At 48.8% G+C, this 23,524-nt stretch overlaps 1 protein-coding gene across 1 annotated transcript in view; it reads right to left on the bottom strand.

The window, feature by feature from the left end:
• LOC135985451 (sodium- and chloride-dependent betaine transporter-like) overlaps positions 1–6,170 on the bottom strand; it is a 30,446-nt gene extending 24,276 nt beyond the window's left edge. Inside the window, exons 1-3 of the mRNA XM_065628799.1 lie at positions 5,978–6,170; positions 2,234–2,368; positions 996–1,136 (exon numbers count right to left, since the gene is read on the bottom strand). Of these exons, the coding sequence (XP_065484871.1) occupies positions 996–1,136; positions 2,234–2,368; positions 5,978–6,170 (469 nt within the window). The remainder of the gene's footprint in view (positions 1–995; positions 1,137–2,233; positions 2,369–5,977) is intronic.
• Between the last annotated feature and the right edge of the window lie 17,354 nt (positions 6,171–23,524).

The raw sequence follows: 23,524 nt of genomic DNA, 5'->3' as shown, positions 1-23,524 counted from the left end.
GCCTCACAAACAAACCCATGCCGGGGGAGCTGAAGGAATCAGATCCATTCTTTAAAAGCCTGGTTACCTCTGCTGGGGTGAAGGGGCAGAGGAAGCTGTGAGTAAATGGCCTATAGGGTGGAGAAATTTAGCATATCACAGAAATGAATCATCTGTCCCAAAAGAAAAAGGGAGGGAACCAAGCTGCTGCCAAAGGTCTTTGCAGCCTGGCTTTCCACTGAAAGCAAAACAACCTGTTCAACATGGTAAAAAAGGCCTGTCAAGGACATAAGATCCATGAGGATTATTTCACGTCTACTCCATCTTCTGGGCACAGACCAAGTGCCTTGAATGAAACCAAAGCCAGGTATTCTCTGCTGGGCACAGTTATGTGAATTGCAGGCATGAGGAGATGAGACCCCTGGCCAATGTAATGGCTTGTATGAATGCGATTAGACCAGAAAAACGGTGCTTTTAGAGTTTTGTGTTACTGTTTCCTACACTGGGAGACCTGTACTGGCAAAAATCCTCCAGTGCAGGTTTGGCCTGATCTAGCCAAAAGCTGAGGGGGCAAAGGAAACTGTTCAGTATGTGGCAGCAACTGTCTCACTAATTCCTAAGGACCAGGGTAGAGTATGGGAACTACAAGATAAATTGTTGTACCAGAGCTAATGAAAAGCTCCTGCTACGTGAGGGTGCCTCTAGATTGGCTTGAAAACTCTTTCAACCCACCTACCATTCCCACTTGCCAGAAAATGCAGATTTTTCAGTGAAACCTCAAAGCCCAAAAATATCTCCATGTGGTAACAGTTTTACTGTCCCCTGCTGCTAGGCCATACCGCTCACCCTTCCTGGCACTTGCCCATGGTCAATGAAGATAGTTGTCTTTGGAGGAATCTCTTGCCACTTTGCAGCTCATGAGAGCTTTTTATCTGAATAAAAAAATATTTCCTACAAAACCCAAATAATTTCGGGCAGTTGGGAAGGAGGTAGGAGCCAACCAAGTGAAAGTGTACCTGAGTTCCAAGCGTTATTGCAGCTGGCCCATGGTAACACTGCAGTGAAGGAGCTGAACAGGTAGAAGAGCGCCCAGGACAAGATGATGATGTAGTAGATATTCAAATAGCCCTCAATAACTTGTGAGGCATATCCAATTCCTGTGAAGGAAAGCAAAGGGAGTGAGGATGGGAATGCCAACCAACTCCCAACATGTTGAGCTTAACATCAAAGACATAGACCATGCCATGGTAAGAAGGGTGCAACACCAACCACATGTCTCAGTAGAGAGTAGGTCAAGGCTTACCTCAGGGAAAGAGAAAGGATTTTGTGACTGTGCATGCAGACAGGAAACATTGTTGATATCTCTAGACAGGCACGTGGTGGAACAGAGAGAGAAAACCTGCCTCTCCTGCAGAAAAGCCAGCTCTAGCCTAGAAAGAAATGCCACTGCTGTCCTCCTCCAGGGCCCATGCTAGAGAGCAGGGGTCTCTAACACAGGAGGTTCTGGGCTCCCCAGGGAGTTTCAAATAGCACGCCTGTGCTTGAGCAAACTAACCAGACCTTTAATCTGCCTGAGCACAGGTTTCCCCATCTGCAAAACAGGGGCAATAAGCTCTCCTCTGCACAGGAGAACTGTGGACATTAGACTCATTAACCTATTAATGCCATTAAACATTGTTCCCCAGGGCCTCAGGAGTTCAGGTTCTCATAGCTGTGCCTGAACCACTGCCCCAGCCCATCTCCAGGCTGTCAGACCAGTGCATGCAGTGTGGTTCCCCCAGTTTGCAGGACACCAGCCTGCAAATGCTGCCACAGCAGGCCTGGGCAGAGTGGCGGGCAGGGAAAGCATCACAAGGGAGCCAGCCTTCCTCATCCTCTTCTCCCTTCAGTATTTGTCGGGGCTACGTGCAGACATTAGTGCAGCGACACTTCCATCCTCCTCTTCCTGCTGCTTGCTGGCCATCCTGCTTCTCCTCTCTCCTGGGCTCTGAGCATCTCAAAGCAGAGATTATGGCTTTGCTGGACCAGCACAGCCCCCAGCCAGCACCACATGCCCCCAGTCAGGACACTGTCCCTGCACAGACAGCAGTCACCAGGAGAGATAGCAAGGCTGGGAGAGAGTAGAAGGGAGGGAGAATAAAGGAGAAAGAAAGGAAAAAAAAAAAAAAAAGAAAGAAAGAAAAAGAAAAAAAAAAGGCTCTGAGTCACTAACTGTCAGAAAGTGCTGCCAGCAGTTCCCCATAACTTGACTCACCTTCAAAGATGGGACAGATCTTCCTCCAGGCAGTGACCCCTCCTTGGCTGGTGTACTGCCCTAGTGCCGTCTCCAGGAAGAACAGGGGGATCCCACAGGTGAAGAGGAAGATGAGGTAAGGGATGAGGAAGGCTCCTGCACAGAAGGGCAAGATGCTGCCTCAGGAACCTCTTTAAAACCTTGTCCCTATCAGCTCTTGCCAGATACCTGGGGCCACAACCGGACTTGGCTAAATAAATACAAATATTTCTCTGAATTAATTGTGCAACCTCTGCTAAAAAAACCAAGGTCTCCAATGCCATCATTTTGTCTAAAAAAATAAATGTGTGGTCTGTCTTGTGCTACTGCAGTACTTCTGAGCTTGGTCTTGGCCAAAACCTAGAAGTAAGGATTAGCAAAGTGAGGCGAAAAAGAAAAAGGACAGCACTGGAGAAGTTCTTCCTTCTTCACTCTCCTGCTTTCAGCAGGAGTCAGGCAAAGCAAAAGGAGTCCTTGTTTCACATAACCACATTTGTTCTGCCTATCTCAGGAGTCACAGCAAAACTCCATTTGCCCAGAGGATACAAACCTGGAGGCTGGTGGCATTTCTCGATAAGTAATAAATTTGCCAGGATATAAATTTTCTTGAGATATATTTCACGTCAAATTCGAAAAGCAATTTGCACAAAAAGAATGGAACTAGGGGAAGGGCAAAAGTGTCTTTCCAGCATTTTCAAAATGAAGAAGTTTAACTTCTCTCTTCAAATTCAATTTTTTATTAAAATATAGAGAAATATCTTAAGAGAAATCAGCCTGAAATAGCTCTCAGATTAACCCTTGATGAAATGGAAGAGGAAGGGGAGAGAGAGCAGGTTTTTTTCCCAGAAACACTGACCAACAAAAACAATGCATCAGGAAAGACACACAAACAAACCAGGGATTACACCCTGTTCAGCTGTCTGCACTTATTTCCCCCTTCTTTTCAGTTCTGCTGCCAAACCAAAACACCCAATACTTTTGTTATTCTGCTCAAAACTGCTCCTGAGACCTCTGCTTCACTGCTGACCACCTCCCTTCTATCACCTCACGGTCTTTCTCCCCATCATTACTGTAGGTTTTCACAATTTCCCTCCCCTCCAAAGAGCCCAAGGTGACTGCCTTCCCATCTGGAACAACTGTCAAGGTCTTGTCATCCCATATAGTAACCTTTGGCCATGAGTACCTCCCACTGCCAGTGCCTGGAGAGCATCTCAGCTGCTTGCAACCAAGATGAAGGCCCCTTTCTCAGCCGAGCAAGACCTTGTCCCCCAGGACCTCTCCTCCCCTACCAGCACAGGCATTTTTGATGAAATTCCTTCCCAGGACAATTAGCAACTGGGAACACTTCCCCTTGTTTTCAAGCCAACAATTTTACAATAACAAGCAAGATCCAAATTTCCCCTAAACACAGCTGTGCCGTAGCTGCGGGGGACCAGGGGCCGGAGGGCAGAAGGCTGGTTCACAGCATAGGTCCAGGTTTGCAGAGCAAGGGATGGGAACTGCATGTGCTAAACTAGAGGCAGCTGCTGCTTTCAGATTTGCAAGGCATATATCTGCATGTCCAACCTGCAAGACAGTTTTATTATCCTGCACACAGATGAGCTTTTCAGGAGGTCCCAGACCGCCTCCTCTGATATTCTTTATCTCAGAGGTTGATCCGTTTTGGTCTCTGAGTAATGAGGTTTTCTTACCCCTCTATTGTCTTGTCTCTCTTAACTTTCCCAGAGCAGTTACAAGCTGAAACTCCAGTTGTGATCTCCTTTCCAGTTTGCTGCTCCACTGGAGGAGACTCAGCCCTGAGAAAGACTTCCAGAAATAGACCATCTTTCCTTATGAGTCAAGAACAGGTTCAGGATGCTGAGCAATTCAAATTTGGAAGTGCAACCATAGGTAAGTTTACACTTGGTTGCTTTACAGCAAGTGAGCACAGTAGTTCTTATAGAATCTGTCTTTACAGCTTTATAACCATCTCAGTACCTCCAAAGGTGGAGAAAGGTGACAGGATAGAAATCTCCAAATTGGGTTGGGGGGAACTGGACACGGCATTTATAGGTGGAAAAAGTCTTTTTTTCCAATTTAAAAGACTGTTCCAATAGTGCGAATACATCTGAATGTCATGGGAAAGACAGTGCCTTGTCCATACTGGTTTATTGGCCCTCTGGTTCCCTAGATCACTAGAGAGAGAAATGTGCCCTCTATAGTAGTAGCATACTTCCTGCAAAGGCAGTGTGTGAGCCATGAGGGAAGGACTCCGCCATTCTAATCTTTCCCAAACCTAGCCTTGTTGGACTCTGAATCAAAGCCTTAGATATTCCAGAATAATTTAATTTAAAAAAAAAAAAAGGTATTCAATCAATATATAAAAAGAACAAAAGTAGCCTTTTCACTTATACTAATTAGCATACAAATTGCAAGGATTACTAAACCGGCTACCACAGACATAAACAATGCAAAGATATCATCTGAGCTCAGGAAGGAATTTTCCATGCAAAACCCATGACTTCTCTCTCAAAGCATCACTGCAGAATGGGCTGTTCAGTCAGATGCACCACTAGTGTTCACTAACCCTTGCAGGTCTGACTTGCTTTTTGTGCCTCCAATGCCTGCCATCAAAACCACAGAGAAGGAGACTGGAGAATCTGCTAAAAGCCATCCCACGTTCAAGAAAAACTCAATTCCATTTTCTTTAGCCATTCTCTTATCCAATGCCCATTTGGTTCAGAGGAGACATTGTACTGACTCCTGTTCGATTTGGATAAATTCCAGTAACGGCACAGGGGACATGAATTTGGTAGTCCTGGGTTGAACTGCAGCTGAATCATTGATCCATTGGTGAAAGCCCACAGCACGTTGGGTAAGAAAGGCTTTTGTGGCATGGCCTGCAGAGAAAGGAAGTTTAAAGTGTGGGGGAACATGCAAGTCCCAGAACATTCCTTCAATGTAACTCTAAAGAACAAGAACAAGAGAGAAGTTATGCTGTATTTGACATGTAATTTATTATTCCTCCTTTTCTTTTATAAAGTTAGATTTTGATTCACCAAGAAAAGTTAGTGACAGTAAATTATTCCTTTCCTCTTTCCCAGTTTCATTTTATTGTTATGAGAAAGTTTATCTTTTAACCATGTAATGATCTTATTGCAGTGTTATTGGAAGAGGCAGAGTCACGCAGGAAACAAAGGCAAGGGCAACAGACTCGTTCTGGGGACGGATTTCTCTAGCAATGGGTTGGCTACTGGCAGAAGTGTTACTGTGGAAGAGGCAGCAATGTCCTTCTATGGGTACCAGGCGTTGGATACCAACACCATCAAAGCCTTTCCTCCTCTGTAACAAGTGCCTGAGAGAGGTGGCGGGGGGAGTCACACAGAGGGTGGGAAAAGGGAATTATGTAGGAGGAAGTTGCTGGTGGCTTTCTGGCCACTCACAGCTTTCTGATGGTTTTGGAAGACCACCCGTCTCTCTAGACACCCAACAGCCTTAAAGAGTTACTAAAGTTCAATTCAGCAGCCAAACTTGGGAGAGCTGCTTTGAGAAACAGTACCCACTGGGGAGCCCGATTCACACCCCACTGCTATTCTTGCTAGTTTTGCCAGGGTCTGACTTGCTGGAGGAAAAAATAAGAGAGTATATGTGGGAGCACCTGAGGTGTAGGAGAAATGGATCCAGGCATGTGTGTATCTCTCCTCATGCCTACAGACCTAGGACAACTTATGCATACTATGAACTTACCACCACCGTTCTTGTAGCAAAGGTATGGGAACCTCCACACGTTACCCAGACCAATGATCTCCCCAGCCACAGACAGCACAAACTCCATTTTGCTGCTCCACTGGCCTCTCTCTTCCATCTCCTCGTTTTTTATCTCTTTGGGAGCTGCCATGACCCCATTGGACTCTCCTTCCTTAGCCGCAGCTCTTGTCATGGCTCTGTGGGACAGAGGAGAAAGAGAGCAATGGGACATAGGGAGCTGCTGTCGGACATGCTGGTGGGAAGAGTGGGGAGGGGCGCAGTCACCACAACAGATGTGTTCCTAGTATCACCATGAGGTTCCTCTCTTCCCCTGGAAAACGGCTTATTTAGCATCAGCACGAAGCATTTTCCCCAAGTCATGTCTGTGGGGCAGAAAGGCTGTGCTGTAGGGACAGAAGTAAGGTCACTGGTCAGGTGAGATTGGCCCACCTGCATCACCACTTCACTTAACTCACCTCTGAATTTACCTTTCCCACACCACAGTGCACTTCATCCTTCCCAGACCACCAGCCTTGGTGTACCTCCATCTGCCCCTCTGAACCCTGCCTTGATGCTCTGCATCTCCTTTGTTTCTGGAAACATGGCCAGGACTTTGGAAACAGCAGTGCAGAGGAAGAGACAAGGAGCTGGAGCAGGACACGGGAGCAGAAGGAGTTTTGCTTCCCTGTGTGCTTTATACAGTAACTGTCTCCTTCTGGAGTAGTTTCAGAGGGCAGGATAGAAATGTTATGAACTAATAGTCTGAACAAGAACAGATGACCGACCATCTTACTTCAAGGCGTTGCCAGGAGTGCTCTCTGGGACCCCCTGGACACCATGTTACACTACCATACAACCTGCCACCCAAGGAAAATGCACACATGCTGATTTGGCCTCGGATCCCTTTAATAGCAAACAAGCATGAGTACCAAACCTCCACCTCCATGCCCAACCCTGCAAAGAATACGGAGCAAGGAAACGAAGCCCTTCACATGAGCAAAAGCACCTCATACTTGTGAGCTGTTTCAAGTCTGGGCAAGGGACTACTGAGATTAGACAAGCTCTGTTATCGCAGTGAAAATGTTAGTTGGAAAAAGCCCAGCCATGGAAATATGGAGCAAAGTCACTGTTGGAAGAGGCACATTGAATGTGACTGAGCCTGCAGGGTGGTACGAGGAAGACATTCTCTGGTCTATACTATATCCTGAATTATGTTTAGCATCATCTTAATTAAGCAAAGTGAGTGGTTTCTTGTTACAAGATACAATTTTCTATCATACACAAAGTCCTTTAATTGGTAGTTAATTTAAATCTCGCCAAAATTAACACAGACCAGACTGAGTCTTCTTGTTGACAGCATTCTTGTATTGTTTACAGGCATTTGATTATGAAAAGAAACTAAAGTGTGAAGTGAGAAACCTCCCTTTGACTTAGCTAAAAAACATTGTCCTCAAAAGATTACTCCAATGAGCTAGCTGAGGTAGGGATGCATATGAGTCCAGCCAGAAAGCACAGACCTAACACGAGCAGAGTGGCTGATGAACTATGCTGGAGAAGTCCTAACTGTAGCTACATCTCACTGGTGGCATTACTGAGCAGAAGTTGGCCTTTGAAGGGGTGATTTGCATCAGCAAGGGATACACATTCCCATGGTGGGATTAGTAAACTACACTGGAAACAAGCCTGTCCAAAGCAGCAGCATCTCTGCAAAAGGCTTCCATTCCCACCAGCTGCAAGTGCTAAGAAATCAGGGCTTTGTCCCTTCACATTAATTTACAGATTTGTTTTGCTGGTGGTTTGAGAGGTTTTTATCATTCCCTCCGTGCCTCCTGAGGGGACATCTACATCTCCAGGGAGCAACAGGGGCAGCAGTTTGCATCATCCATACTACTTAACTCTTCCTCTGCCCCCGGAGCTGCCCTGGACCACATCAGCTTGCTCTCTCCCAGGCAAAGTCCAAGGATGGCTCTGGAGGTGGTTCAGTCCAGTGATCTCTCCCAGTCAGCAGAATGAGCAAGACCTCACCGTTCTTGATGCCCTCTACCTGATAGGACCACAAAAATCTATCCATCAACTTTTTGCACCAGGATGGTGCACCAGGAGCAGGATGTTAAGCCATTCCTTCCCTCCTTGTGCCTAGTCCCTCTCCAGTCATGTCCCTCTGGGCTAGCATCAGAGTACGAGCCATCTCATGGGGAGTAGGGACTATCAGAGAGTCTGAGCTTACTGGGAATAAGAGGAAATGTGGTTCTACCGTCAGACTGGCCCAGTAGCCTAGAAACACCGTGGCACCTGTTTTGATGTGGTTTCCAATGAGATGAGGGGGAAGCAGGAGCAGGATCTGGTTTGCCATGCTTGCACTTGCTCCATACAAGATATCATCGTTACAACTGTGTCTCATTTGATTCTGTCAGTTGCCCAGTGCAAATGAAATTATTTCCTAAATGCTAACCCTCTGGATATATCGGGTCCTGAGGCAAAGAAAGATGGCTGCATATGAAAAAACAACTTTTACTGAATGTTCATAGAAAAGCAAGCAGTTTTTGGCACAAGGCATGTTTCCTCCCTCTGTCATTCAAGTGAAGAAAGGAAACCAGATCTCCCAGTGTAATACACCAGTTATTCTCTAAATTCCCAAGGCAACAATACTCTTTGTTCCCCCATCTACCTTTGCACTGAAGGGCTCATCCTATTCCCTTTGAAATCAGCAGTGCATTTCCACTGACTCTGAATGCAGAATGGCTGAATCCCATGCAAAGCATTAACACTGCCTCTAGTAACAGGGGCTGCAGCAAGACCAGGGAAGCATAAACCACAGAGGAGGACAGTCAGGAGTCAGCAAAAACTATTCTCCAGGCTATATAGCTGCCTCTTCAAAAATATTGGAGAAAGATTCTGGTCCCCTACTAAATTTGAGAGGTATTTTTAGATTTATTTCCAATAAGCAATTACACATGGGCAGTACTGCTGTGGGCACAAGCAGTTTCAGTGTCAAATGCAGGTGCACCAGGGCACTAAGGAAACAACCTCCCGTTTTTCCCCAGCCCTTGCCCTTTGTGGTCCATAAGCCTGAAAGCACCTATTTACTGGTATGGCTTGCGTTGCCTCAAACCCACCGAGTACTACAGCACCTGTTGATCTACACTTGAGCGTGAAGCTAAATCAGTCTTCTAACAGGCTCAAACAAACCTCTGGTGCAACCTAGAAATCATGGCAGGCACCCTAAGTGCTGGCTGGTCACCAACAGCTCATCAGCACAGAGGTCCTCCCAGTCCAAACTTTGCCCCCTTCGCTTAGTTTGCCCGCTGGGTTGGATGGGGATGTGGAAACATCAGGTCGTCCCGCCAGTCTTTTCTCAGTTTCCGAAGCCCAGGCAAGCCCCTTTCCCCACTGCCTGCCTGCGGCAAGGCCTGCCAGCTGGCTAATCAGTTCATTCAGATGCGGCAGCACAGCCTCCTCATCTTTGAGAGGAGCAGAGCTCCGCGCACTGTCAAATGCGAGAGAAAAAAATAACACATACTTAATGAAATGTGTTTGATCTGCCACAGTCCTTGGCACATTCCAATTTGCTGCAGTCCAGGGCACATTATCAAGTACAATGATACTTAAGTTTGGTCTTATTGAGGATGTCACAAGAAGGTGACAGGAGAGGACTTAGCTAATTCTTTGCTTTTATTCTTTTAATGCAAGGTGGATCCAAGCACCAACCTATTTCTACTAACATTTGTGTTTTACCTGTTTTTGTGCCAGACCTGTTTTGCATGGGGTTGGTGTAAGACCACAATCCTGGAGTCAACTTGTCTCATCCAACCCCAGGAAGGGAACACCCTCAGCACCAGCCCACAGCCTCAGCCCTCTCACCAAATCCACCGCAGGGATATCTGCACCAGGGCTTTGACTCTGCAACTGTTCTCTGACTCTTGAACAAGCCAACGTGAAGGACAGAAGCTGGGACACTGCACTGGGAAACTGGGCTGGGACAAACACAGACCAGCAGGGGAGATGCGGTGCTTGGTGCTTCATTTTCCTGTTTTTAAAAGGGGGAACACATCCTGGTTTAGGAATCAAACCTTTTCAGCTGGGAACAGCTGGTATATTAAACCAGTTCCCAAAGTTTCGGCCCTTCATGCTATGAGCTTCAGCTTCTCCCTTCCCAGACAAAGTGACACACAGCATTACACATCCCTGCTCCTTCCCTCTCTGCTTTGCCTGCTGTTTCTATGAGAAAGCCTATTCACACAACTCCTGGCTCTTTTCCTGAACATCTAATCCTACTGTGCCCCTGCCCTATACATTCTCAGGCCAGATGGGGACTCAAATACCTTCTTGTTTCCAGCTAGGAACAATTTGGCTCTCCCACAGCAGCCGCAGCCACCCGCTGTGTTACATCCTCCCCAACAGGCAAAAACTATTTCTTCTCCCTTTGGATGTCGCTCTCCTTAATCCATGAGTTTGGAGAGAAGACTTTGCCCCTCGTTGCCTGCCTGCACTTTTTCTGCTGTTCCTTCACTGAAGTGTGGAGAAAAATCCTCCGACTCCTTCATTCTCAGCCACTTCTTTTACCTCTGCTGTAAAGTTCTTCCCACTGTTAAGATGCCACCTGACACAGTCCACAGTCTGCCCCTTCTCCTGGACCCACTCAGGCACCACCACCACCACCACCACCTTCCCTCCTCAGCTCCCTGAGACCTCGCCAGTCTCTTTCAGAGGTGCCCTGCTGTATTTCCAGCCCTCAGGGCTTTGAGGAGGTGCATTTTTCCGGGGATGAATTACCCTTTGCAGACATGACTCCCAGCCTGTCATCTTCCCATGGAGAATAGGCAGCTTCCCCTGTGCCTGGTGCAACAGACGGCTCTGTATGAAATCTTTGGCTTGGTACTGGGCTTGCTGCATGAAGGCAGCCATGTTTTTCCCCACAAGATTTATTGCTGAGAAAAATCAGAATACATCTGGATTCTCCCAGGCACTGAAAAGAGAGCAGGCAGCATAGAGGCAGCCATAAACACAGACCACATCAACAAATTCCCTTCTTCAATATTTGAATGAGATAGCACAGCCTCCCCTCGGTCACAAATTTTGGGCTGTGTTTGTCCCACTCCTATCACCATGAGATCCTTCAAGTATGGCCACAAAAGACAAGGATAAGCCCAGGACACCTCTGAAGTGCTGTGAACACTCACCAGTTGGGTCCGATGTGCTGAATGCACGATGCAGAGATAAAGGAGAACAGCATTTATTGCCTTTATTTGGGTACAAACTGCGACTAAAGGAGGGAGGCAGGAATCAGAAAAATAGGAGAACTAAAGTGTCCTTTGAAAGCAAAACATGGTGGTATCCTCAGCTCCTACCAGGGCAAAAAGGGCTTATTCAGTGCTGCTCAGGTGAGACAAGGAACAACAGAGAAACAAGAAAGAAGCCGCCTGAGGTTTTGGCACCAGAGGAAGAAGCTGTTAGAGATTGTCCTAAAGCTTTTCCTCTCACAAACTTATTGCCTGTTCCCAACTGCCATCACACAGGAGCTCCTGCTGCTGGGCAGTCAACATCCTCTGTTTTACCTCTTCTCCTGTTTTATCTTAAGGCAAATGAGAGAAGGACAATCTCAAGAGTAAACAGTGAAAGAGAGCGAACAGAGATGTCGTTAAAAAAGAGACTATGCTACTGAGAGGAAGCACCATTTAAAGCACTTTTGGACACTCATAGGTGCTGCCTGCTTTGCAGGAGGCAGAATCGGAGGTGATGCTGCAGACAGCTGCACTGCATTTATATTTCTTGGTTTCATTTTGAAACAAGCAGCAACCAAGGATGTAAACTGCAATTTAAGGCAGGGAGGGAGGACTCAGAAAGCAAGCAGGTTGGGCTGTGTTACAAAAGAAGGAGCAGGAAGACACAGAAAATTATCTGGTCACACAATATGAGCCAGCAGTTGGTCAGCAGCTGAAATCCTGCATTGCATTTTGATGGCAGGAGGCGGGGGTGGCTGTGGGAGCAGAGGCAGAAAATCAGGGCTCAGTGAGGAACAGCAGTGCCAAAGTAAAGCTTAAGGAACAAACCCAGTTAATTAGTGTGTGGGTGCTGCTACTGGAATAGGTCATATCTGAAAGATGGACAGGAAAATATGAGCAGCAGAAGTCCTTTCCAGAGATCTATGAGCAGCTACATGAGCGGGGATGGCTGCTTCAACCACAGCTGCTTCCAAACACGAATGCTTCTGGAGAACAGCTCACTCCAGCTGCAAAAAGGAGAAAGGCAAGGAAAGATGTAGCAAGAGAAAAACAGATCAACTCCAGGACAGCAGCTGAAATTAAAATGCCTCTCCTTTCAAGCTGTTGAAAGCTGGCTGGCTTCTTTACACCTTCTAAATAACTTCCAGGTTCTGTGGGCTGCAGGGTATTCTTGAAGCATCTATTCCGCAAGGCTCATGGGGCACAGGAGATTGGTATAAAGATCAGATCCTTCTTACGTTTACTCCAACATTAAATAAGAGCAATGCTTCTGCAGTCAGTAAGTTTGCTGCTTACTGACAGCAACAAGAGTGAGATAGGAAGCAACTATGAGTTTACTAATGACACGTACATCTGTGATACAAGCTGCAAGGATTATAGAGCATCATCCTTCAGAGCACATTCCCCCATCTCAGGAGGGGACCAACTGGCTGCTGCCAGGACAGGAGAGCCTCTCAAGTACCTAATGGTGGCTGGACTTTACTGAGGGCCAGTAGCAATTCCCTTGCTAAAAGCGGTATAGGTGGTTGTTCTCAGTGCCAGTTCAGTCTCTGCTGGTATCTGTGGCTCAGCATCCCTGCTCTGGGCTACAGAGACACAGAGGTGGTTTCTTACTGTCAGCCTAGAAAAAAAGTCAAGCCTAACTGATGAGGTCTGTAAATAGTGTGTATATATGATCAGAAACCAGCCTCTGCCTTTGCATCAAACCAGATATGCTCAAGATCTTCACTCAGCCCATAGCTTGGTTGCATTTGCTGCCACATCACAGGAGGCCCAGCAGCATGCAACCATGGCAGGATCCATCTTTCTTACAGAACACCACAGTGACAAGTCTTCTACAGACACAGAGACAGCCTGGTCCCAGCCTGGCCCTACTGTACCCCTCACAGCCACCTGCCTGGTGGCCAGAGGTGTCTGGCCGAAGCCCCGCAGGCTGGCTCAGAAGAAGTTCTTGGCATCACACTGTTCTCGGCACTTCTAGCTAAATGCCCCCAGGCAGGCACACCCTGCATATCCTCCCAAAAGCACAGCCTGGGGACACCCGCTGTCAGAGCGATAAGAGACCAGGAGCACAAGAGAAAAGTACTCAAGCAACACTCTTCTGAAAGGCAGGTGAGGCTGTGGCATGACATGTTACCTTATGCCTCCCAGCACAGAGGATGAGGGGAGCCCTCAGCTTCTCTGGCAGAGCAGGGTGCCTCAGCACAGATGGGTGTGCAGCCACCACAGAGCAGCGGGGCCATGCCACCATGGGCTCCCTGCTGCCATCACCCCCGCACTCCACACAGCTCCCTGTTCAGCCCTGCGCAGGGACCCCAAACCCTGTATCCCACTCAGGAGCTGGCTCGGGATCAACCTGGCTGGCCGCGGGGAGGCTCAGCCACCTCCAGCTGGTGCACAGGACAAGGCACATTGGGACAGGCAGAGGCAGGTGTGGACGATGACTCCAAGAGTGCCGTAACCCCTTCCTAGCAGTACCAGCTGCAATGCACACGCAGTCTTCTTCACCTGGCATAACAGGGACTGCGTCCTACCTGCAAGTACCACATCTGCAGCTGTGAATCCAGCAAAGTTGAGAAGTTGCAGAGCTGCAAAGGTCAGGTCCAAGGTTCAGCCTCTCGTATCAGCGGCTGTCAAAGAGGAAAAACTGGGGCAATGGCATTTCCAATGGCATTGGATGAAAGCCCTGATTAGCAGTGGTAACTTTTAAAGCACTATTGATTTAAGGAGGCATGGATCAGGTGTTATGAAACCCCTCTGTGTTCTGCCTGGATTTGTTCACAAATATACCCGCAAATCTCCAGAGTTTAGAACATGCAAAAACTGTGCTGTCTCCTTCCTCACCCCTACATGGGAACAAATTTGATGAAGCCTCTGAGACAAGAAAAACAAGAACCACACTCCTGGGTACATCTTTTAGAGCTGCAGCCCCCAAGTCAATGCACCAGGGCCAGCACCTCTGCAGGGCAGCACGGGAGGAGAGGGAGTCACTGCCTTGTGTTTGCAGGAGCCAAAATGCCTACAGCCTACCTCAATCTTAGCACCTTTCCTCCTGAACCTATTATCACCTAGCCATCGCTGTCCTTCATTCCTGTCCCTGTCTGGCCCCCTCTCATCTATCTTCTCAATCTTTCTGCTGAGTCTTTTTCTTTCTCTCTCTCTGCTGCCAAAACCTTCAGTACCAATTACCCATCCTTCAGCCATCCCTTTGCTCTGCAGCTTCCTGGCAGGCCTCCAGCAACATCGCTGCCTGTCCCTTCCTACAGGAACCATTGCAAGAAAAACCTCTTCCCTGAGTTGATCCAAACTGATCATTTGCTCCCCATCCTCCAGCTCTTGTTTTCCCTGACATTGGGAAGCTTTTCCCCTAGCGGGATTGCTGGCCCACTCCCTGGAGTACAGCAGGCAGCTGGCACACGGCAGCTGGCAGTGGGAGGATGGGAGACACCGGCACTCCCGGCATGACAAGCACATCCAGACAATCTTCTCAACAAGCAAACAGCCAGCTCACCTGAACCCAGTGCTAGTCTCACCCAGGCAACCCTGTCCTGTCCTCTCCCGTCCCACCAGAGTCCAGGCAGGGAATCCACTAAGTGCCAAAGATATACAGTAAGAGTTAAGGCAAAGACTCCTTTCTCTCCTCCTCCTGTCCCTCCCCTTTCCACCAGCCCTCCCCACCAGATTATCACTCAGCTCTCCTGTGGATGGTGGGATGGCAGAGAGGGAGGTGTAGTGGGGCGGGAGAACTTTCTCCCAGCTCCCTTACAACATACACCTCTCCAAGACCTTGAACTGTGGCCCTGACCAGAAAATGAGAAACGAAAGCGGCCATGGTCAAGCAAGGTAAAGGCTCAAAGTTTTCAAGGATCAACTGCAGCAATCAGTGGAGCAACTCCAGGTCCTCTCGACCTCAGCAGGAGGGAGGTATCCCCTTGCAGATCCTGCAGTATGTCCCAGGCTGGCTGCCACATGTCCCTGCTGCTCTGGGCTCCAGCACTTTAATGGGATAGTGGCGTCCCTTAAAATCGTTCCGCAACCCTACAGAGCAAACCATCTCCAGGAGCTGCTACACTAAACCTGGTTCAGCAGCCAAGCTCAAGGCTCACCAACACCACCAGGCAGATGGAGCAAAAGGTAGAGAGTGGGTGGAAGGGGGACGTTTGTCCTGGGATCACACAAACCCCTCCATGTCTATGCAAACATGCCGCAAGTTCAAACACAACTCATAGGAGAGAGCTCTGTCAGCAGGGCAAGATACTGCCAGAGTCTTTATTTTTATAGTGTCTGTGCTTGCTAGAACTGAGAAATCCCTCTGTGCCTTTCCTTTGGCAGCTTTTTTTGTATCCATCTCAGCCCTGATGCACTTTTCCAGGGCTTCTCAGGATCGACATCAGCAGCAGGCATTCCAGTTATGCAATTTTTCTCAAGATAATTCAGCTTAGACTTTTTTTTAAATGTTATGTTTAATTCTATTACTGTTTTGTCTTTTGCTTTGTCTCTTAATGTGCCTGCTAAATTCCTGTTGACCTTTTCATTTACCCATGTGGTCAAATCACAGCAGCACGTGGGCTGGAAGCTAGGACACATCCAACACATGCTCTGATCTGCCCACCTGTGTCAGAGCTCATGAGATGAGCATCCCCTGACCCCCTTAGTGCGAAACCTGGGAGCTGACAAAAGCCCTCACCACCGCAGAAGGTGTAGTGGTAGGTTTACTTGCCTGCAGGCTGTGTAGAGGGTCTTTTGTAATGTCATCTCAAAAAAATCCTCCACGGGTGCCAGCAGCCAGGCAATCAGATTGCATTAGAGAGTGCCAGATTGCCCTGGGGACAAGCGATGCCAGAGATGTGCGTGCGTGAAGGGAGTCACCCTCGTGCCTGGTGGGATCCTCAGGGCAAAGCACGGAAGACAGGAGGGAAAAATGTCTCACTCTGCTTGGGGGGTGTTTATTTACTACCTTAGCTAACAATGGGGGCAGCCGGTCTGAGCCCACGCTGCTGGGCAGTGCAAAGAGGGGTCAGGACAGATTGCAGCAGTTGCTAGGGGATGTCCCCAGGGATGGGGAGCTCTGAGTGAACCCAGCCCCATCCCAGGGTCCCAATAGGGCCACGAGGGCAGAGGGATAGGGTGGCAGCTGGATGAGGCGATGCCTCGTCATAGGCAGTCAAATACAACGTGCAGTACTCTGTTCCCAGAATTAAACTTTGCAAGCGCATTACTTTTCAAAGGCCTGGCTTTCACCTGCCATTTGGGTTGGTTGAGTGGATTGGTCCTACACCCAAAGAAATTCAGGCTGATTCTTCCCTTGCACAGGCTGGGGTCAATGTCAGAAGGACTGGGCTCCATCTTCTGCCTTTTGGGGCTGTATCTGAAGTCCTGAAAGACCGCGAGGTGATCACGTACTGCCTCTGTCCCTACTGATGAAGGACAGTGCCACTGCCTGTCCTGCCATGGAGGACTGGTGTGACGCAGCACAGCTGGGGAAAAGGTGCAATAGAGGTTATCCAGACATGAAAAGGGGATTGAGATAAGCCTAGGTAAGCAGAGTTGACCTAAAAACTTGATTTATCCACACTGGAGTGTTTCACAGGAACGTCACAGGTTTTTTGCAAAGCTGTAGATGGGAAATGACCTGTGACCTTAAGGTAAAACAAGAAAAAAGTCAATCTAAATGAAAAATTTATCCAGCAATGTGTGAAAATCATTCTCCAGCAGGAAAAAAGGCTGCTATTTCTGCTTTCCAGCCCAGAAGGTACCAGAAGTAACACTCAGGCTTCAGAGTTTCCCACTAGGCAAAAGTCACTGTGGGTTTAAATCCTGCTACGTAAACAGGGCACATTTATCACACCGCAGCAGCCTCCACATGAGGGAATGCACTAGTGCCCTGGCCCAGACCAAAAACTAGAAAACGCCTTCTGACCAGCTCAGCTGTGGGGGTATGGACTGTGCTCATCCCTGGTCCCAGGAGAAGGCAAAGGAAGGGGTGACACACTAATTGCCACATTTGCTGGCACAGACAGCCCTTGGGCAGGTACCCTGGGCTGTGTAGCTGCACAGGTAGGACAGGGCTGCTAAAGGACACTGTAATCTGACTGAGGGCCTCCCCGCAGCACAGGTTCCTGCTGTGCCACTGCCAAGAGCAGAGGTAGCTTCACACAGGGGCTAGCAGAGGGATTACACAGGTAAACACAAATTCACAGCAAGCCCAAAGGAGAGGAACCACAGCCAAGGCTGACACAGGGGTCAGGCACCATCAGGAATCATAGAATAGTTAGGGTTGGAAGGGACCTTCAAAGGCCATCTAGTCCAACCCCCTGCCATGAGCAGGGACATCTTCAACTAGATCAGGTTGCTCAGAGCCCCGTCCAGCCCGGCCTTGAATGTCTCCAGGGATGGGGCATCTACCACCTCTCTGGGCAACCTGGGCCAGTGTTTCACCACCCTCATTGTAAAAAAATTCTTCCTCATGTCTAGCCTGAATCTCCCCTCCTTTTGTTTAAAACCATTACCCTTGTCCTATTGTAACAGACCCTGCTAAAAAGTCTGTCTGCATCTTTCTTATAGGCCCCTTTTAAGCACTGAAAGGCCGCAATAAAGTCTCCCCAGACACTTCTCTTCTCCAAGCTGAACAACCCCAACTCTCTCAGCCTGTCCTCACAGCAGAGCTGTTCCAGCCCTCTCATCATTTTTGTGGCTGTATGAGCCTGCAGAGAGTCTGAGAGGGGGATAAATGCCAACCCCAGGAAGGGCCTGCCATGCGCAGCTTGACACTGGCAGAGCCCAGCCCTCTGGAGCCCTCCTCCCCATGGTGCATCCCAAGGCGCTTTGCAAAGGGAGGGATGTCAGCATCTAACTTTGCGGGCAAGAAAACCAAGGCAAGAGGAAGCTCCGTTGCTGTGCCAGAGGGGCAGGAGCCTTCTCACCGGTAGGTCCTGCATGCAGCCCTGAGCTGTAGTATACTCACATGCCTTGGAGTCAATGCACTCACCACACAGAATCATAGAATCATTTTGGTTGGAAGAGACTATTAAGATCATCAGGTCCAACCATAACCTAAATCTGGCACTAAACTATGTCCTTAAGAGCCTCTTCTCTACGTCTTATTAAACACCTCCAGGGATGGTGACCCCACCACTTCCCTGGGCAGCCTGTTCCAGTGCTTCCCAACCCTTCCCGGTGCAACTTGAGGCCATTTCCTCTCTTCCTATCACTTGCTACTTGGGAGAAGACACCAACACCCTCCATGCTACAACCTCCTTTCAGGTAGTTGCAGACAGCGACAAGGTCTCCCCTCAGCCTCCTTTTCTCCAGGCTGAACAGCCCCAGCTCCCTCAACTGCTCCCCATCACACTTGTGCTCCAGAACCCTCACCAGCCTCGTTGCCCTTCTCTGAACTCTCTCCAGCATCTCAATGTCTTTTCCGTGGTGAGGGGCCCAAAACTGAACACAGGATTTGAGGTGAGGTCTCACATGGGAACACACGGCTGGTCCCACCCTGCCCGATATCTGAGATTTGTCTGCCTGCATCATTTTCAGCCATTTTGAACCCACTGCCTTGAGGACTGATGGGGACAGGCTTCCCTGTGCCACTGTCCTCACTGGGAGCCACCTCAGGCCAGCAGGACTGAGTGGCCCTCATAGGAGGGGGCTGCCCAAGTGCACACAGGGTGCATGGGAGGAGTGGGAGAACACTGCTGTCCCATTGTGCAGAGGGACCTGTTCACTCTGTAACTGCCAGCCCAGGGCCTGCTGCGTGGGTTTCTATCCCCTCCCCTCAGCAAAGGGGGAAAACTCTCTTTGAAACCATTCAATTCCCTCAGCCTGCCCAGCCTGGTGGCACTGAACCCAGGGTGGCTGGAAACTGGGACTCAGCCTGCTGCACCAGTCTTTGCCCTGACAGATGGTTAACCCTGACCTCACAGATGTCCTGCACATCCACAAAGGTCTCCTCCTCCCCACCCCACCCACTGCTTGCCAGCTGGCAGCACACCCTTGCCTCTTTTTTTACCTTCACTTTTCTTTTCTCAGAGAGGGTGTTGGCTTTTCCCATTATTTGGGTCTCCCCACATTTTCCTCCCTTCCAGCCGGCTCTGACATGCCTGCCAAAGAGCCAGCCCAGGGCGGCAGGCTGTCAACATCAGGCCCTGCCAGGTCCATGCTCCCCAACCACAGCCAGCCCCGGGTCTCAGGATGCTTTCCTCCTCCAAAAGCCAGCAAGACACAGAGCTTTGAGCCCAAACAAGCCTGTTTCCCCCCTCACTGGGCCACCTACAGGAGAAGTCACCACTGTCTTCTCTTGTCCAGTCTAATTCCACCTCTTGACACCTTTGCTAATGCAATGGGAGAAATGGTGGTACCCCCATGGGCACAATACAGCTGCTTCTTTAGTCATAGAATCATAGAATCGTTTTGGTTGGAAAAGACCTTTAAGATCAAGTCCAACCGTTAACCTAGCACTGTCAAATCCACTTCTAAACCATTTCCCCAAGAACCTCATCTATGCATCTTTTAAACACCTCCAGGGATGGTGACTCCACCACTTCCCTGGGCAGCCTGTTCCAATGCCTGACAACCCTTTCTGTGAAGGAATTTTCCCTAATATCTAATCTAAACCTCCCCTGACACAACTTGAGGCCATTTCCTCTCATTCTGTCACTTGTTACTTGGGAGAAGAGATCAGCACCCTCTTCACTACAATCTTCTTTCAGGTAGTTCTAGACAAGAACTTGCCTAACTGACTGAATGCTATGTTTGCAGAGGAGTTTCCTCTAGGCATTGGTATAATTTATTTTTTATGCTTGTGGCTAATCTCTGCTTAAGTAAACCTGTGACTTCCTACACCATATCTAATCACAAGTGAGCATAACCAAAGTGACAAGCACTTACAAGGACTCACAGAACCATAATGGGCTCCAGCAGCTGCTGCACCACTCCTGCGCTGGCCTCCCAGAGAAGAAGAGGCTGTCAGGAACCTCCGCCTTTGGAAATAAGGGCAGGGTGAGACATCCCCTGTTTCACAGCATCCCCAGAGTAGGAGAGGATGAGGGAAGGGCAAATGGCTTAGGAGCACAGTGTCAGCAATAAAAGTGGTCAGGAGGGAGGATTAGCGATGCTGAGGAGATATCCATTGTTGAACTGCCTCTCTAACTGTAATGCTTGCTGTTGATCAGAGACCAAGGAGACCACAGAAAAAAGGCAGGCAGAAGACACATGGGTACGTGGTTTTTTGCTCCTGCTTCCCCTCCCTGCTTCCTCAGGGTAGCTCAGCCTGTTGCTGTGGGATGTGTATTATGACAGCAAACGCCTCCAATGCACAAGTATATAAAAGACATGGTCAGTCTGCAGGGACAGTGAAGCGCATGTTGCTGCCAAAAGTGATTTGACTCTGGACTGGTCAAATGGAAAAGGGGGTAACCAAGTCACTTGTAACGTCTCGGAAGCAATGACTTCCCAAATCCGTCTTTGCGCTCCCCCACGCTCGCTTCCCTTATCTGCGCCACGCAGATCCCCATCCTGTAGGCTGCTAACCACATTAGCAGACAAGGGCTCAGCCAAACACCCTACTCTGAGGGATATGCTCATTCGCACCGGCCTGTAGGGCACACTTAACAGATTATTTGGGGATCTCTGCTTCACAGGATTATGTTAAGATGTCAATCTTATTCTGTTCTCTCGATTTATGCACCGTGGCCTGTCTTCTCCCGACACATGCACCTTCCTTGTCACCGAAACAAGCAACACAACTCACGCTACATGATTCTCCAACCACAATGGGAAACTGTCTTGTATATCACTAGTGGCAAAAGGAGAAGGACATCTCAAGGCATCTGTTTGAACATGCTGGGAGCCCCAGGGTCTGGGATGCTCTCCACAGGAGCAGAGGCATCCTCCCCCACAGGTCCATGGGTCTGTCCCCAAGATCTGAAGTCTCTCCCCTGCCCTACATGGGCATCTCCATCAGTGGAGGAGGACAGCAGCATCAATAGCATCTCCTGATCAGGGGGCTGAGACTCCTCCCCAGGCACCACTGACACAAGCATTGCAGTACGGGAAAAGCATAACCTGGTTTTCACAGACAGTTGGATGGAAACATCAGTCATCTTTTCCAAGCACTAACAACCTGGGGCAGAATCTCAGGGACTTATTTATTCTTATGAGAACTTCTCATTTAGGAAAAAAAAAGTCTTTAATCTCATCCCCATTTTCCTGAAACTCTGAAACTCATGGGTTGAATTTTCAGGCTAAGTTGTAGATTTTGGATTCTGAAGGTGGGAGATTTCCAACAACACATCTCCTGTCTAGAGGGACATCAGCATGTCCCCAGCTGGAGAAGGTATAACTAGGGGCAAATTCCACAGATTGCAAGGAGAGGAGTTCTTGAATTGCATTGAATTCTTGAATGCAATGAAAATCCCTTTCACTGTATTCCAAACCATGAACAATCATCATATGCCAGAATGACCATATTCCGAATTTCACCAAAATTGCCTCTAATCACGGGGTTTTAAATGTGCTGTGAAAAATGTCATGTCTGGAAGTTTCAAACATATTAATTTGAGATTTAGTCCATCAGCCTTCTCAATGAGCAATACAGAATGTACTTGATTCATATTTCAAGCCAGGCGTCATAGGTTCTTAACTGCTATCAGAAATAAGACATTTATTTAAGAATGTCCAACAAAACCTTTGGTTTTCTTGCTCATCTGACTTGCTTAGCTCATCCAAAGCTTTACAGCAATTGGGTCATGTAGGAACACAGGCTTGGGAGGTTTCCTGGCTTATACATAACCAAATCAATAAACCACATGCCCAATTTACTGGACACCAGACTATTTTGAACCAAAGCCAGTCACAAGCCTTTCAGCAGATTCCCACTTTGCCTACATGCAGCTGAGCAGACTTGCTACATCAACCATACTTTGGAGATAACTGTGGACAATTACTATTTTCTATTAGGTTTAAAATATCTACCCAGTGGACCAAACCTCCTACAGATATTACTGGAAAATGAAAGCATAATTTTGTTTAAGATTAAAATGACATTAATGAAAATATCTGTTGCTGGAGCTTCTAATATGATGCACACAAAAAGGCCAACAGAAAAAAAAATCTGTATTGAACTCTGTTCACTTATTTCTGTAAGCAATTTCTACCAACCAGTACCACGTCCAAGTGGCAGAGCAGCTGGGTGGCTCTATCCTCCATCACAGTGTGAATCTCTTCCAAAAGGGGCTTTCCCCTGGTTTCTACACTCTTTCCTGCCCTCAGCTCAGACAAGAGCACCATAAAGTGCTGTGGCAGCTGGGGAATCTGGAGCTCTGAGACTTCAAGGCTGCCCAGGAAAACAGTGACGGCTAGTTCAGCCCTGACCTGCTCCTTGGTCCTACAATTTCAGCATCCCCAGAAGCAGGGAGGGAGGCATGCAGAAACCCAGTGGCTGAGATTTCAACATGGGAGGCGCAGGGCTGATGATGGGGTAGGGGTTCACCCACGGTTGCACATGCAGCCTAGCAGAAGAACCCGCACATTCAGAGTTCCTGTGGGAAATAGGCTCGGAAAAGGGAAAACGGGCTGGAAATGAGATGAGGTTTGCACAGCCACTCTGAAACTGAGCCAATGAAGCCTCAGAGGACCACAAATCAGTGGGCTCTCCCTGCTGGAGGTTAAATCTGTACTGCCAGAAACCCTCTCAGCAGCAATCCCCCCAGTATTTGGTGCTCACCAGTTTCACAGCCTCTGTGAGTGAAAGCTCATGACCCCTTTCCAGCATCGACCCGTCTCCCATCTCAGGTCACCAGGCTCCAACAACACTAAACTGGGGAAAACCAAGCCCAAGAGAAGCTGAATAACTTGCCGTTGCCTACAGGTCCTCGGGGACCTAAACCAGTGCTTGCCACAACTGAGGTCACTGTTCCCTATGAGAGGCAGCTGTCTGCGGAGAAAACCTCAACAGGAACCGGGGAGGAAAAATGCCCAGGTCATCGTGACACCGGAGAAAATCCCTGCCCAGCCCTACGGCCGGTGAACAGGCAGCCACCGACCCTAGGAGAAAACAACCACCCAGGCCAGAGGCTCTTCCCAAGCAGGGAGAGGGGGGACCCCGCCGCCCCCAGCCCGCCCCGCGTTGCAGCCGTCGGTGAGGTCCTGGGGCCACCTCGTGGCTAGCGGCGCGGATTGCTTTCATGTGCCTCTTCCACCGCGCAAGCCTTGGCCGTAGCGTGCTGCCCACCCGTGTCCGTGTGTGCGTCGGGAAGCCGAGCGCCTCCAGCCGCTCGCTCAGCTCTGCCCGGGCTGCGTTTTCCTTCAGGGTTTTTCTGGGAGCCGT

This window comes from Caloenas nicobarica, chromosome 1 (assembly GCF_036013445.1).
Source record: "Caloenas nicobarica isolate bCalNic1 chromosome 1, bCalNic1.hap1, whole genome shotgun sequence".
NCBI lineage: Eukaryota > Metazoa > Chordata > Aves > Columbiformes > Columbidae > Caloenas > Caloenas nicobarica.
This window is presented reverse-complemented; position numbering and strand designations above follow the sequence as displayed.